The sequence below is a fragment of the Aulostomus chinensis genome, chromosome 5, assembly GCF_037954235.1.
Source record: "Aulostomus chinensis isolate RoL2024-O1b breed Wild chromosome 5, RoL_Achi_v1.0, whole genome shotgun sequence".
In the NCBI taxonomy this organism is placed as follows: Eukaryota; Metazoa; Chordata; class Actinopteri; order Syngnathiformes; family Aulostomidae; genus Aulostomus; species Aulostomus chinensis.
Window position 1 is genome coordinate 23,675,001 of NC_141324.1, and position 13,387 is coordinate 23,688,387.

The following is a 13,387-nucleotide window of genomic DNA, read 5'->3' on the forward strand; positions in this document are numbered from 1 at the left end:
TGGTCAAATCATGAATTCACAGAACAAACAGCAAATGAGAAGGAGGCTTGACTTTAAACTTTCATGAAACTTTTTAATGTGTTAAAACTGTTAAAAACTCGTACCCTCACGTTCGTCAGGGTCAGCGATGATTGGTCTCTTAGCAATGCACAGCACTGTCTACAAGCACACTCCATACAGCCCCTTCAGTCAGTTGCTCATAAACATTTCTAACATCGAGGTTCAAACTTATTTAACTTACATTCTGGAGAACTGCATCATTTAAAAACCCGTGCCAGAAGGAATTGTACTGTGTTTTTGAAGACAACCTCTTCCAGTTAAGTCCAAACCGTCTTTCAGTTTGAGAGGGCGCACTTCGCCTTGACTGAAAGACTCCGCTATCCAAGGTACACAGAAACAACGAAGTGGGATGAATACAGTTTGGCTATTATTACTTGACGGATTTGGACTCTGGAAGGGGGTTTTCACACAGCAATGTCTGGCAACACAATGTCAACAGTCAATATAATAAAAATAATAACTTAGAGATGTAGGAATGAAAAACGTATTACCGCATGTTAGGTCAAAGAATATCTAAATTAGTTCTGTGGAAGCTATTTACATTTCCATTTTAAGATTAGTTTCCTTGTCTTTTTAGGCAACAAATTTGTTTTGTAACTGCAAAAATGTAATATTTATACTACACTTCAGTGTAAAACCGTTATTAGACAAAATATTACTCACAACACCTGGCATGAGCATGAATCTGGATGTCTGCACACTCGACAGCATCATGGCTGGATTACGATTCTAGTCATGCAAACATCTGAAGTATAAACAAATGTGGAAATGAAAGACCAGGTTAATTAAATGTAGAAACGGTTTGGGGTCTTCAGGAACAGATGTGTCTCTACACTCGTGCAGAAGTAAGTGATACAAAGTTCAAACCAACACGGATGTGAAAACCTCAAAAGCCACAAGAGCTGAAAGTCTGCACATTTGTTTTTTTGTTGCCGTTTGTTTTAAATATAATTCTTAATCCTAGTTGGCGAGAGGAAAGTTAAACCGAATACTTTTCAAATACTTGAAAACTCCGAAGACAAAACACAGGAAACATGTTATTGCTGAGTGAAACTGCAACAAGTGGCTGCCTGGCTGTCTCAGTAACAACACTCCAGTTTCAAGTAGATGCCGAACATGATGTGAAATGATGATATTGCTTTTGTTGTCTGTTAAATCTGTTGCGAAGTTTAATAAACATTAGTTGAATCAAATATATATAATAATATATATATAAAACTCCAAAAGGTCAGTTTTCGTACATATAAACATGAAAACTGACCTTTTGGAGTTTTCCCAAATCAAAATAACCTATAGCATATGGAACTGAGTTGAGGCTGTCTGTAAACTAATGATGGGGGGGCTGAGGTCTCTGCTATGTCCACACGGTCAAAGTGTCATTTTCTCTGTTGTGTGTTTGTCAATTGTGCTTCAAACATTGAAGCTTGTCCTGTAGTGTGAGGAGAGGGACAACGCCGGGGTTCCAGTCCTCTGAGGAAATGCGTTTTGAAAAAGGCCTCTGATGCTCCAGGGCATGTGTATTCCTGAGTTAGATCCATGCATAGTAGTGACAACGATGATGAGTGTGTGTCAGTAATCACAGAAATGGCTGGCGCTCACACCCACTCTGTCCCTCGCAGACAAATAGTTCATTGTCCATAATCTCTGACTGCTAGTAGTTGAGTAGGCGCTCCCTCTCTGTACCAGCGTAGCGCTTGTTAGCGGCAAACACCTTTGCTCTGTTCACCGAAGGACCTGGAAGAGTCACAAAACAGAAATTTAGTATAAACTAGAATGAAATCTCTGCATGAATCTGTTTTTTTCTTCACGTCACCGACCGATATAACTGAGCAGGACGGGAAGGAAGATGAGGCCGTGCGTGGCCCCCAGCAGCACGATGGCCAAGTACATCCTGAAGTAGAAGACCTGGAAGATCTGAGACTTGGAGAGTGCCAGGATCAGGATTCCTCCGAACTTTGTTAAAGTGATCCCACTGAAAACCTGTGACAGACACAGTTAGGACCACTCAACACGCAGAAACGCACCACTAAACCTGGGACACAAATGATTATTAATGGCTTTGATGAACAAAGGACCTAAATTATTTTAAATATTAGCACACAAAATCAGGAAGGAGCATTATTTTTTCACCAAAAAAAAAAAAAAAAGCAGCTGTTATTATAAAACAAAAGGAATGTATCACTTCCTGTGAGGTCAAATAAGACTTACAGAGCTGCCCATGTGAGCCAGAGCCTCCTCAGCTCGCTCCACTCTGTTGTTCCTCACGCTGACGGAGAACGCTCGAACAATATGACTGCAGAACTCCACAGAGATGCCACACGCCTGCAACAAACCACAGAAACTACTCAGCACTGGCGGAAACATGGAAATGATGAAACGCAAACTAATAGACTTTGTCTTTGCTGGCCTGTGTTGGAATATTTCATATTTTCGATCTACCCGTTATTCTACTATCACGCTTGTTGCAGTTGTGGTGTGAGTGTTTTCATGCTGCGTCTCACCATGACCAGGTTCACCAGCGATACCGCATTCAGGCTGATGTTCCACAACCACATGACCCCGAACATGTTGACCAGGATCATGGCGATGGTCAAGCTGACGAGGATGGCTGACCACAGCTCGAAGCCCAGCAACACCGTCGTCACAACAAATATGGCTGCAAGGGACACGCTCAAGTTCAGAGCCGTGTCATAGGCGATGGACAGGTACTGCTCGTAGAACACGTAGAAGACGCTGCGAAGGAAGAAAACAATTTTACAAACCCAGCTGCTTTAAGCTCGCCTTTATTTCAAAGCATCGAAACAAAAAATCTAATTTTTGGTGGAATATTGTCACAAAACCTCTCTATCCGAGGCTTTGGTCTACATTAGCAGCAGAGGGGACAGGAAACTTTCCTACTGAAGGTCAAACGTCAGCATTTAAAATCATTTCTTTGCTGAGGGCTTATCTATGACCCATTTAGCCCCTGGACAGCCTTGAACATTGAGTTCAAAACAAACAAAACCTTTAGATTAAAAACACCATGTCAGACAGGTGCTAACTCTGTGAAAAAAAAAAATCATCTTGACAGTTTATTATAGGAGGACTGACCTGTAGGCAAAAACCTTGTGATCCATGGTCTGACTGATATTCTCAGCCAGGTTTCGGGCCATTCTCAAAGCATCTATGAAGTCTGGGGACTCCTTCAGGATGGTGTGATAGGTCATAAAGTAAGTAGCTCCAACCCCTGTGTTGTTGGGATACAGGTCAACTGCTGTTGCGTAGGCTGCATGACCGCTGGAGGAGAATAAATGAACCGTGAGAGAGAGAGTAAAGTTAAAGAAACTGAGCATATAATCATACAAGAAACATGACGATTAAATGATCTATAAAATTACCCTTTTCCACATTTGACGTTAGGATTGTCAGACAGGAACATGGGCAGGAACCGCATGAAGTCTCCCCCAACGGGCCGCTGCTTTCCGCTGGGCGTCATTGGCCGACAGTGGACACATGATGGGTCTACCACTGAAAAAATATATCCCAAAAGAAGAATTCAAACCTGTTCTGTGAGGCAAAACAACACCTAAAATAACGTGATTTCATAAAGCCCTCTCAGCAAGAGTAGAATTAATTTCCCTTAAAGGAAAAGTATTTTTGAAATGTCAAAGCAGCATGATGATATATAAATGGTTCCTGAAAGTGGAACACATGATTTTCCACAATTCATATCTGCGCTGTTTAATGATCAATTATAGTGTGTGAATTACACTCAGTCACATCTGCAATGTCTGAATCTTCCTGAGCACACCAGTGTGTGATATTTCAACTGTTATGAAATTGAAATGTTTTGCATCGCCACAGCCTTGCTATCTTTTTGCCCTGAAATGTGCTCGACTTCCTTGTATGCATGAAAACATGGAAAAAAAAAAGCTTCTCGCAAGGCTGAGACAAGAGGTCAGAGCGTGTTGACATTGGATTAACGTTTACCAGAGGCATTGCAGAAGGCTCCGGTGGCGTTGTAGTATCGACAGCAGGTGGACTGCGGCTTCACCCAGTCAAAGTAGTCGTCCAGCCAGGAGGACGGCGTGAAGCCAATGGTGGTGCTGAAAGCAAACGGAACAGTCGAGTTGACGCTTAGATCAGAGCAACATCTCTAGCAGGTTGTACGATTTAAATATGATTTAAATAAATTTAATGAGGATTTGTCCATCCAGGTCTCACCATTCCATTTTATAGTTAATGTCCAACACTAATCTATATTATAAGTTCAGTTATTCTCAATATATCGACAGTTTGTCTTGTGTATATACATGAACTTGGTTCTGACTCTTACTAGTTGCTGATGAGTGAGGCTGTGTAGACCTGCTGCACCAGAGAGTTGTTGTTACAGCCCACCCCTCCACACACAGCGTTCTGGTCCTCTGGGTTACTGTAGTTGAGACCGTCCTCTACCACAAAGTACACCGGAGCTCCAGTGTGGAGGTACTTGCTCATGTTCTTGAAGTACTCCAACACGTAAGAGTCCTAGATGAGGAGACAGAGTGTCAGAATGGACCAAGAACAGGAAGGCAAGCCAGATTATAATCATGTGTTAAGCTAATTTAAGTCACGTGACTGAGTTCGCTTCCTTGACAACTGACAAGGAAGTGACAATGACTTACATCAGGCATGGAGAGTTTCTGGTCCAGTCCGATCTCTACTTTATTCACCACAGCAATACTGAAGGAAAGCATTCCCACAAACACTGCCACCTGAAAAAAGAGAAACAGATGCATTTAATGTACAAAATATAATTCCTTTCTCTTTCATGTCACATCATTTTAACACAATTCCAACAGGACAGAAAAGAAGCAGCATGATTAAAAGAAAAAAAAATCACTTACTACGATGGGCCGCACCCACTCTTTGAGGACAAAAGGGGCATAGATTTTCTTGAAAAAGCGGAAGAGAAGGCTGTCTGTCTTTGTCTCCTGACCTTCCGGCAGCTTCACGCAGCAAATGATGTCTAGACGATTACCCTTTTGGACAAAGCGTGGTTTACTTAAAAGATGTCAAACACGTGCTGTGTTTAGTAGGGTTCACACAAAAATACCCTACAGTATTATCATCACTGTCCCCAACTTTTCCCTCAAACTCACCTCCTGCCTCCTCAAGTCCAAACCAAGCAAGCTGACAAAGCAACTGATCTGCAACAGGAAATCAATAAAAACGGCCAAGCCAGCAAACAGAGAAAAAGTCCTCACTGCAGGCATGTTGGACAGCGCTCCTGCAGACCAAAGAGTCAACAGTATTATCAGCATGTGACTCTTTAGAAAAATATGACACTTTTTGAGGTTACTCGGTCCATTCTGTCCTCTCAATACTTGAATTTATATCATACCAGCACACACACACACACACACACACACACACACACACACACACACACACACACACACACACACACACACACACACACACACACACAGTATATGTTACATTTACCCAGGAAGAAGGCCACAGTCTCAGAGAAGGAGGAGAGGAACATGCTCGGAGCAACATCTCCAAGAATACGACCAATCTGCTGGTGGAGTTCCTCCTGAGGAAGCCGCTCATCTCGCTGTTACCAAATATAAAAAAGCACATTTAAGTCAGAGACAAAGCCCTGCAATCAAACGATATAAATACAGGCACTATTATACCATCAGGGAAGACAATAAATACATCATAAAAAACTAGGTGACGGTACACAATTTCAGTGGAGGGAAAGTTAATAATGTACCTGGTATGTTTGTACTATAATAAATATGTTGTCCACTCCAACAGCCAGAACCAGGAAGGGAATGACCTCGATGACAATGAGGGTGAGTGGGATCCCAACATAGCTGAAGATCCCCAGAGAGGAGGACACAGAGCTCAGCACAATCAGGATGCCAGCGATACCCAGAGAAATCTTAGAGTCCACCTGTGAGTGAGAAAAAGATCAGCTCAATGTCTCTCCTTCGCTGCTCCCTTCACGCTTGAAATGCGAAAAGTTGTCGAGCGTGTTGTGCGAGTTTCAAAGTCGTTCGTTGAGCTCATGCGTCAGATGATGGATGGAGGAAAGCCAAGGTGATGTGTGTACAGTAAGATAGGAATTCTATTCAGAGGCACAACTCATACCATGACTCTCCTGAAGCTGTGGATGTGACCCAGCGCCAGGGAGATGTAGATGAACATGATAGCATAGCTGATCACGATGGTGCTGACGTCACTGTTGCTCTCTCGGTTAATCTCGTCTTCAATGCTCCTCTCTGCAGTGAAGGCTATGGTCAGGTTGGGGTTACTGAAGTTTTTCATGAAGTTGATGAATCTGAAATGCACAGAAATAGCACAGTAAATACCAGGAACTGATGCTAGCTTTAACAGCTCAATCGAACAAACTTTAGAAAGTGGGTGGATGTCTCACTCGTTCTCCCAGGCCCGAGCTTTGCCCAGCCTGACAGTGTCATTCAGGTAGTTGTTGAGAGGGAAAGTGATCACCAGGGCGCTGGCGTTGTTGTAGTTGGTATCTGTGGTGTGGAAAAACAAACAAACAAGATGCATTTATTGCATACTCTCAATATAAACCACAATGACAAGTACTATGGAAAGTTAATTAGGATTTATTTATGCTTTTTTGGTCCTTAAATTAATATTTGCTACTGAGACAGCAAACTCAACAACTGAAGGAACAGCAGCACTTCTGCGGGCTCAAGGGAAATGGCCAAACAGAAGAAAGTAGGATATTTTGGGAGGGAGCTTAAATAGATGGAAGCTAAAATGGTTTATCTTGGATAGAGGATGATCCGAGGGGCTGAATAAAGGATCGATAAGAGAAAAAAATTCTATTGTTGAACTGTGAGTCGTGCAAACAGTTAACAGTAAACATCAGAGAAGCTGAAAATTAGCATATTTAAGCTAAATGTGCTCAGAGAAGCATTATTTTATTGTGAGAATCATGGCAGTTATTGCTATAGCAGCCTGGCTAATCATTACAGAGTAGTAGGTAATAGCTTTTATATACGCATCCCACACAGAGGCTATTACACTGTACACGGCATGTAGGGGGTTCTTATAGCTTCTAAGTGCCAATATATTCAAAATACTGTGCACGCTCAGCAGCTGGTGTAAAAGTGTCAGGTGTAACTCATACAGCTGGAAATCTACAAGCAGAAGGATAATGTCCAGAAGTTCACTTTTTTTTTCCCCTACTGGTGCAACAAGAAAAAAATCTGCGAAGATAGCATGAAGGTTTAAAATCTGCACAGCGTGTTCTAGCTCAATTTAAAAAACCTGCGTCAGTGAAAAACAGTCCGTCCACTTCCTCAAAAACATATACATCTTATGTCGGTGAAGGTTATCTTGGAGGCGAAACGTCTTCTACACCAAAAGAAGTCCAGGTGCATACGCCTAAATCTTACGCCCGTGTACATCTTACCGTCGTAGCCACCGAGCGCCAGCCACGGGAAGATGGGACCTCCAAAAGTACCCAGGCAAGGATCGTGGAGGAGGGTGGTGTCGTTGAGGCTTGCTGGTGCACTGCAAGAGGAAAACATGAAATTTTCTATGAAAAACCAGTCATCATTCGATCAGTGGTTGTCTGCTATGTTTTAAACCTCATTGTTGTGCTGTTACGACCTCCATAAATAGAAACCCTTCATGACAACCAATAAGGAAGTGTAATTATTCTATTTTAAGAGCCAACCGATCACCACAGCAGCTCTCAATATCTGCAGACAGGGAGAACACATTTTCTCCTGAGATGCAGACGTTTCCTTCAGACACTGATTTGCATTTTTACTAATTTCGTTTTGACCACAAAGTGTTCTGCTAAAAAAAAAACAAGGAAATAAAGAATGTCAAAAAAGAATTAGAGGTCATTGAGGAACAGAAGAACTGAACCACAAATAATCACCTGACACAGTAGAGGAAGTGGCTATGATAGTCTGCGTAAACAAAGAATTCGTCTCCTTTAATGTGGTCCAGCACGTCATGGCTATTCTGGAAGTAATTGAGGACACTCAAGATGGTACAGTTGTCGTTGAATGGGGCCAAAGGAGCCAAGCAAATGTCCCTCAGGGTAACATTTTGGCCCTCGTATGTGGTTACAAGAGCTTCAATAGCCAGCTGCAGATCCAGGACCTGGAAGGTCAAAATAAGATAAAGAAAGAGGAACAAATGAATCACAGTTTCACAGATGCAGCTGCTCCTGATGATAGTCTAACCTCATGAAGTTTAGTTTGGATCCTACAGAAACAACAGCACTTGTACCAAACTCCCCGAAGCTCTAATTACAGCAAGATCGCTTTAAGTTTACCACTCAAAGGACCCACCTGATGCAGTATTTCTTTGTCAAAGATGGCTCCAAATGGAACATCTGATCCACCAAGGTAGGGGGAGTAGATGAACGTGTCATTGAGAGGCGTGGTTATAATGAGCTGTACAGTTCTAAAGAAAGGTCCAAAGTGGCTGTCAAAGTAATCCTTCTCCTGGCGTGCCTGGCTCCTGGGAGATGACCACAACTCGACGGGGTCAGTGGTAATGCGCATGTAGACCAGGCCCCCGGACGAGGCCACCACCAGTATCAGACTGCCCAGTATGACCAGGAAGGGATATTGCACACAGAAGGAACCCCAGGCGCTGAAGATGTTCCGCAGTATATTCTCAAAGCGTTCACCCAGCGTTTCACAGCATGATGCATTTACTAAGATGAAAAGAGGACTGGGAGTTACTTTCAGTCATGTGACTTTTATGAAATAATTTGATTTCTTCTGTTACAACTTTAGGAACAAGACATGTTAGATTTACCTGTGTCAGGATGATCACTGTTGAGGGACAGCGGGTTATTGCTGTCCAATATGGGGCCGTACTCAGACATGATTGTTGTTTTCCTGAATACAAAAAAACAAAAACAACAACACAAATTATAATTAGATATAAAAAAAAACAGAGCGATAACAAACGATAGGAGCGTTGATATCCAATACTGGTCCCAGTAGAATATCCCACCAGTCCTTTACCTGTAACACCAAGCTGCTAGCACAGCTCCAATAAAGACGAAAAGGAAGGCTGTGTAAGAGATCCACATGATTACGGTCATGGCATCGATACCGAAGATTGTCCACGGAGGGGGGATAGGAGGGGGGACGGGTTTAGGACCACAGGCCTTTGAGCAATCCTGACAGGAGCAGGGACCTGAGCCGTCCTCCAGTCCTTCTGTGCAGTCATACGTCTTGTTGTTCATAGGAGTGTAACCAGACTTTGGGACGTCTTGAGCAAAGAAACAGCAAACAGAAATTAATGAAAACTGTATTGACATAAACACAGAAATAACTTTTTATTTGCATTGTGAAAACAGGTGGCAGATTTACCGGAGAAAATGGGGTTGATAGGAAAGGGAGTCTGCCCGTTGTTTATATCAAACATGTACTGGATCCAGTTAGTAGCGTTGCAGTCACTTGCATCTTTGCCACAAAGCAGTGATAAAGCCTTCACATTGCTCGACGGCGCCTGGACGTCCTTACAGGCATTATACATGGCTGGAAAAAAAGTCACAAAAGTTACACTTCACGCTTCCCTGTTTCAACTGAATATGAACTTCAGCTACAGACAGAATTAGCCAAGCGAGAGCGTGATCTCATGCTGAAGTCATTTCCGCAGCATATCAGTGGTGTGTGAACTCACCGTTAGAAAATGTTTCTCCGATGTAATACTGCACTTCCAGGACGTTGGACCCATTGAACTTGGTGGCATTCATGAACTGACTCTGGTGGGGGCTGCACGTCAGCTCACAGAAGAGATTCATCAAGTTGTAGAAACAAGCGGGGCACCTACACACAGATGTGAAAGTAGTCACTGAATAACTGAGGGAATAATAACACAAGTGAAAGTTTAAAAGTGTTTTTTTAGTGCACAGGGAAAACAATAACATGATGACAAATGTGGTTAAGTGACTACAATATCTGAGTCTTGAGTTTGCGAAAGATAGCCTCGTCTTCATGGTCCAGAATGGTGACTTCGGGTCATGTGCTCGTTAATGTTATAACCAAAGTGCATACCGGGACAGGAACTGAAGGGGCAGTTGGAGGCTCCCTTTGAGAGTGCGCAACTGGTCGGCATTACAGCAGATATTACGGTCTCCATAGTCGTATCCAGGACAAAGCTCCTGCACAGAAACCCATCAAGTAATGATGTCACTTTGATAAGTTTTAACATGATTTTTTTTTTTTACGTCATACAAATGAAACACAGCTGGAGAGAATCATCTGAGCATGAAACATCAGCAGTAAGTAGGAAGTATCAGGATATGTACCGTGAGGAGTTCCAGACTCTCATTTAGTGCTTTTGGAGGACCAGTGTAGTTGCAGTTGTACTTCTTTCCACGTACTTTTTCAGATTCTCCACACTCACCATACCACACACAGTGTTGCGCCTCAACCTGACAGTAACACAACAAAAACACAATGCTCACAAGTGCAGAGAACTCATCTAATCAAGTGAATACCATGTAAAGCAACTTGGATTTCCAATCAACAATGGCAACACCCACGAGGGTCCGGATCTGCAAGGATAAGACTCTGATCATGCTTATTTATCGGTGATCTGGTGTCTTGTGCTTTGCAATTCTGAAAATAAAAATTTCACTTCTGCAAAAAATGTTTCCCTTTTCAACGTGATATTTGAAGAGTAAGCGGTGTAATTAAGACATAGCATCACTCGGCTTAGTCATATCAGGAAATGTTGACCAAACCCTGACACACAATATGATCACATTTCTATAGCAGCAGCAAACAACACTTCAGTTGATGTGTTACGTGTATAACCAAGTTCTGGGTTGTTGTTTTTTTGTGCAACTGTAGGGAAACTGAATTTGACAGGTTTTAGAATGGATTTTTATTGTCAGTCTTTTAACAGCTTTTGCAGTTAAAATGTTTTTGTCTATTCAGCAGCAGAGCTCTCACATGTTCTTCATCGGCAGGCACGACTTAGGGAAGTTAATTCACTTACTCTACAGTTTCATGACGAAGACCAGTGATACACTTTGGCCCACTTGTGCCTCTGCCCTTTTTTTTTTTTTCATTTAAAGACTTCAGGAGCTCCAGAATAGGCCAGTACTGCAAATCTATCAAACATTCATTTGAAAAATAGTAGACAGTATCTGAATCGAATGCCAAACAGAAACCTATACTGTTTATTTGCAGTCTTTCATGAACAAATCATGCTACTCACAGAAACACACACGTTTCTGTAAAATCCTTTCTAGATAACCGCTGCTGTCCTCAAGTGATCAATACTTTTAACTCCTTCCACAACTTTGTTCTTACACTCATAACTTATCTTAAAAATCAATGATTAGTGACAATGCGTGGGGGTGTGACTCTACTGATTGTGAGTGAGCATTATCTACATCTGATTAAATCAATTCTAGTCAAGTCAAGTCAGTTTTACTTGTCTAAACAATCACAACAAAAGTTATCTCATGACACCTTACAGGTACACTTCTTTAATGAATTTACAACCAATAACTCTCCATGAGGGAGCACATCCTGCAGCAGCAGCGACTCAATGAGCAGATCTCAAATCTAATGAATGAATGAATGAAATCATCATGACATCCATCACTTGATAACCGGATTGGGATTATTTACCTGTTGATGGATAACGGAAAAAATAATTGCTCTGTAAAAAAGGAATCTTGTGTTATTACACCTTTATGTATGTTATTTGAAAGGACAGTTTTCATTTTAATCTGGTACCCTTTTGCTTTTAACACGATCATCACCATCCATCTTTCGTAATACTTAACCAGCCATCTCAGTTACCGGAGAATAACATATTGGTGCCCTTCATCATTGATGTAAATATAGTCGAACACATGCTTAATAAAGCATTACTTAACGTCTTTGTGAATTTTCATATGATTGGTTATGAATTAACTCTGCAAACCCCAAATGAAATATAATGTGATTTCCATCCACAAGCAGAGGTATGCCATTTCGATTCTGAGATTTTCATTCCAGGTTGCTAACATTTTGACTGGGAATATTTACAGCTTCAAGACGCAGCCAATGAGAAACGTTTATTTTAGATTTGACGTTAGTTTCATCTGAATGATGACAAGATGATATAATTAGATTTTTGTTCCCGACACGTTTAACGATTACAGGCACTACCAGTGTCAGAGCCACGTCCAAGCTAGCGTTTTCACTTTAATGGCATTATTATTGTTTTTAACCAGAATTTCAAGTAGCATTGGTTATTTTGCTCCGCTGTCTAGTAAATCCATTACTGTCGAAGGGAATCATAACACTGGGAAAACACGGGTATCCTCAGTAAATGAACTGACCTGAAACCCCTCGCTAACGTTAGCTGCCTCAGATTAACATTACACTGGCAGGGGCGCACGAAGCTGAGTCATGTTTTTTATCACGAGAACACGGACGTTTAATTCACTTACCCATCTAAAATATCCCTCCGACAGGAATGCAATAAAAAAAAGTATACACAAACCGCTTCCTCTTGGTAAGGACCTCATCACGCTTACTGAAAAGATCGAAACGAAGTGACAGGTCTGGCAAAGTTTCACATATCTTGTTGTTGCTCTACTCTTCGTGGGATTATTTGTGTGGGGTGGAGACAAACTGTCCCTTGAGTGCTGCCACCAAGCGGTGCTGGTGACAAATTACATCTAAACACATCTGACGTGACGCAAACATCTGAATCTATAAAAGCTGTTATAGTCTTTCAGTAAGGAACTGAGTTCTTGTTTCTCTTTTTTTGGGGGGGGGAGGTGTTAAAACATAAGTACAACATATCAGCCTTCTTCATAAATATCAAGTCAAATTTTATTACTATCATCGTGTTGATCTCATCAATTAGCCCTTTCATGATACGGTCATTCAGTGTCTAATGGAAATAGAAATATCAGAAAATATGAATGAAAGCTAATTTGGAAATACATGAACAAAATGAAAGAGCGCAACTGTATTCATATTCATAGAAATTCATTGTTTTAAACTGATGCAGATCTCTCCTCAAGTCGAATGGCTGCTAAGGGCGGCGTGGCTCAGTTGTAGAGTGGCCATCGAGCAACCAAAGGATCGCTGTTTCAGTCCTTGACCCCGGTGACCATGTGGAAGTGTCCTTGAGCGAGATACTGGACCCATAATTGCTCCTGATGAGTAGGTTGGTGTCTTGCATGGTAGCCTCCACCATCAGTGTGTGTGAATGGGTGAATGAGATGACACTGTAAAGCGCTTTGAGTGCCACTAAGGTAGAAAAACACTATATAAAATTGAGTCCATTTAATATATCCTAGCTCCATTATTATTACATATTTTTGTTT

General features: G+C 41.7%; 1 protein-coding gene across 1 annotated transcript; it reads right to left on the reverse strand.

Moving 5' to 3' along the window:
- npc1 (Niemann-Pick disease, type C1) lies at positions 1-12,661 on the reverse strand. The gene is made up of 25 exons (XM_086204024.1): positions 12,500-12,661; positions 10,355-10,480; positions 10,101-10,207; positions 9,727-9,872; positions 9,414-9,581; positions 9,063-9,312; positions 8,851-8,933; positions 8,376-8,746; positions 7,958-8,184; positions 7,481-7,581; positions 6,470-6,572; positions 6,184-6,373; positions 5,804-5,986; positions 5,527-5,641; positions 5,181-5,308; positions 4,926-5,060; positions 4,704-4,793; positions 4,376-4,566; positions 4,030-4,145; positions 3,438-3,567; positions 3,151-3,336; positions 2,562-2,793; positions 2,269-2,382; positions 1,878-2,040; positions 1-1,794 (listed from the first exon to the last, which is right to left on the reverse strand). Exons 1-25 carry the CDS (start codon positions 12,575-12,577, stop codon positions 1,712-1,714), a joined length of 3,816 nt encoding a protein of 1,271 aa, XP_086060150.1. The 5' UTR covers positions 12,578-12,661; the 3' UTR covers positions 1-1,711.
- Between the last annotated feature and the right edge of the window lie 726 nt (positions 12,662-13,387).

Coding starts and splice junctions, on each gene's coding strand:
- npc1 (XM_086204024.1), bottom strand. CDS start 12,577: ATGAGGTCCTTACCAAGAGGAAGCGGTTTGTGTATACTTTTTTTTATT. Junction 8,747..8,850: donor CAGTGATCATCCTGACACAG/GTAAATCTAACA, acceptor TTTTCATCTTAG/TAAATGCATCATGCTGTGAA. Junction 5,061..5,180: donor TGGACTTGAGGAGGCAGGAG/GTGAGTTTGAGG, acceptor TTTGTCCAAAAG/GGTAATCGTCTAGACATCAT.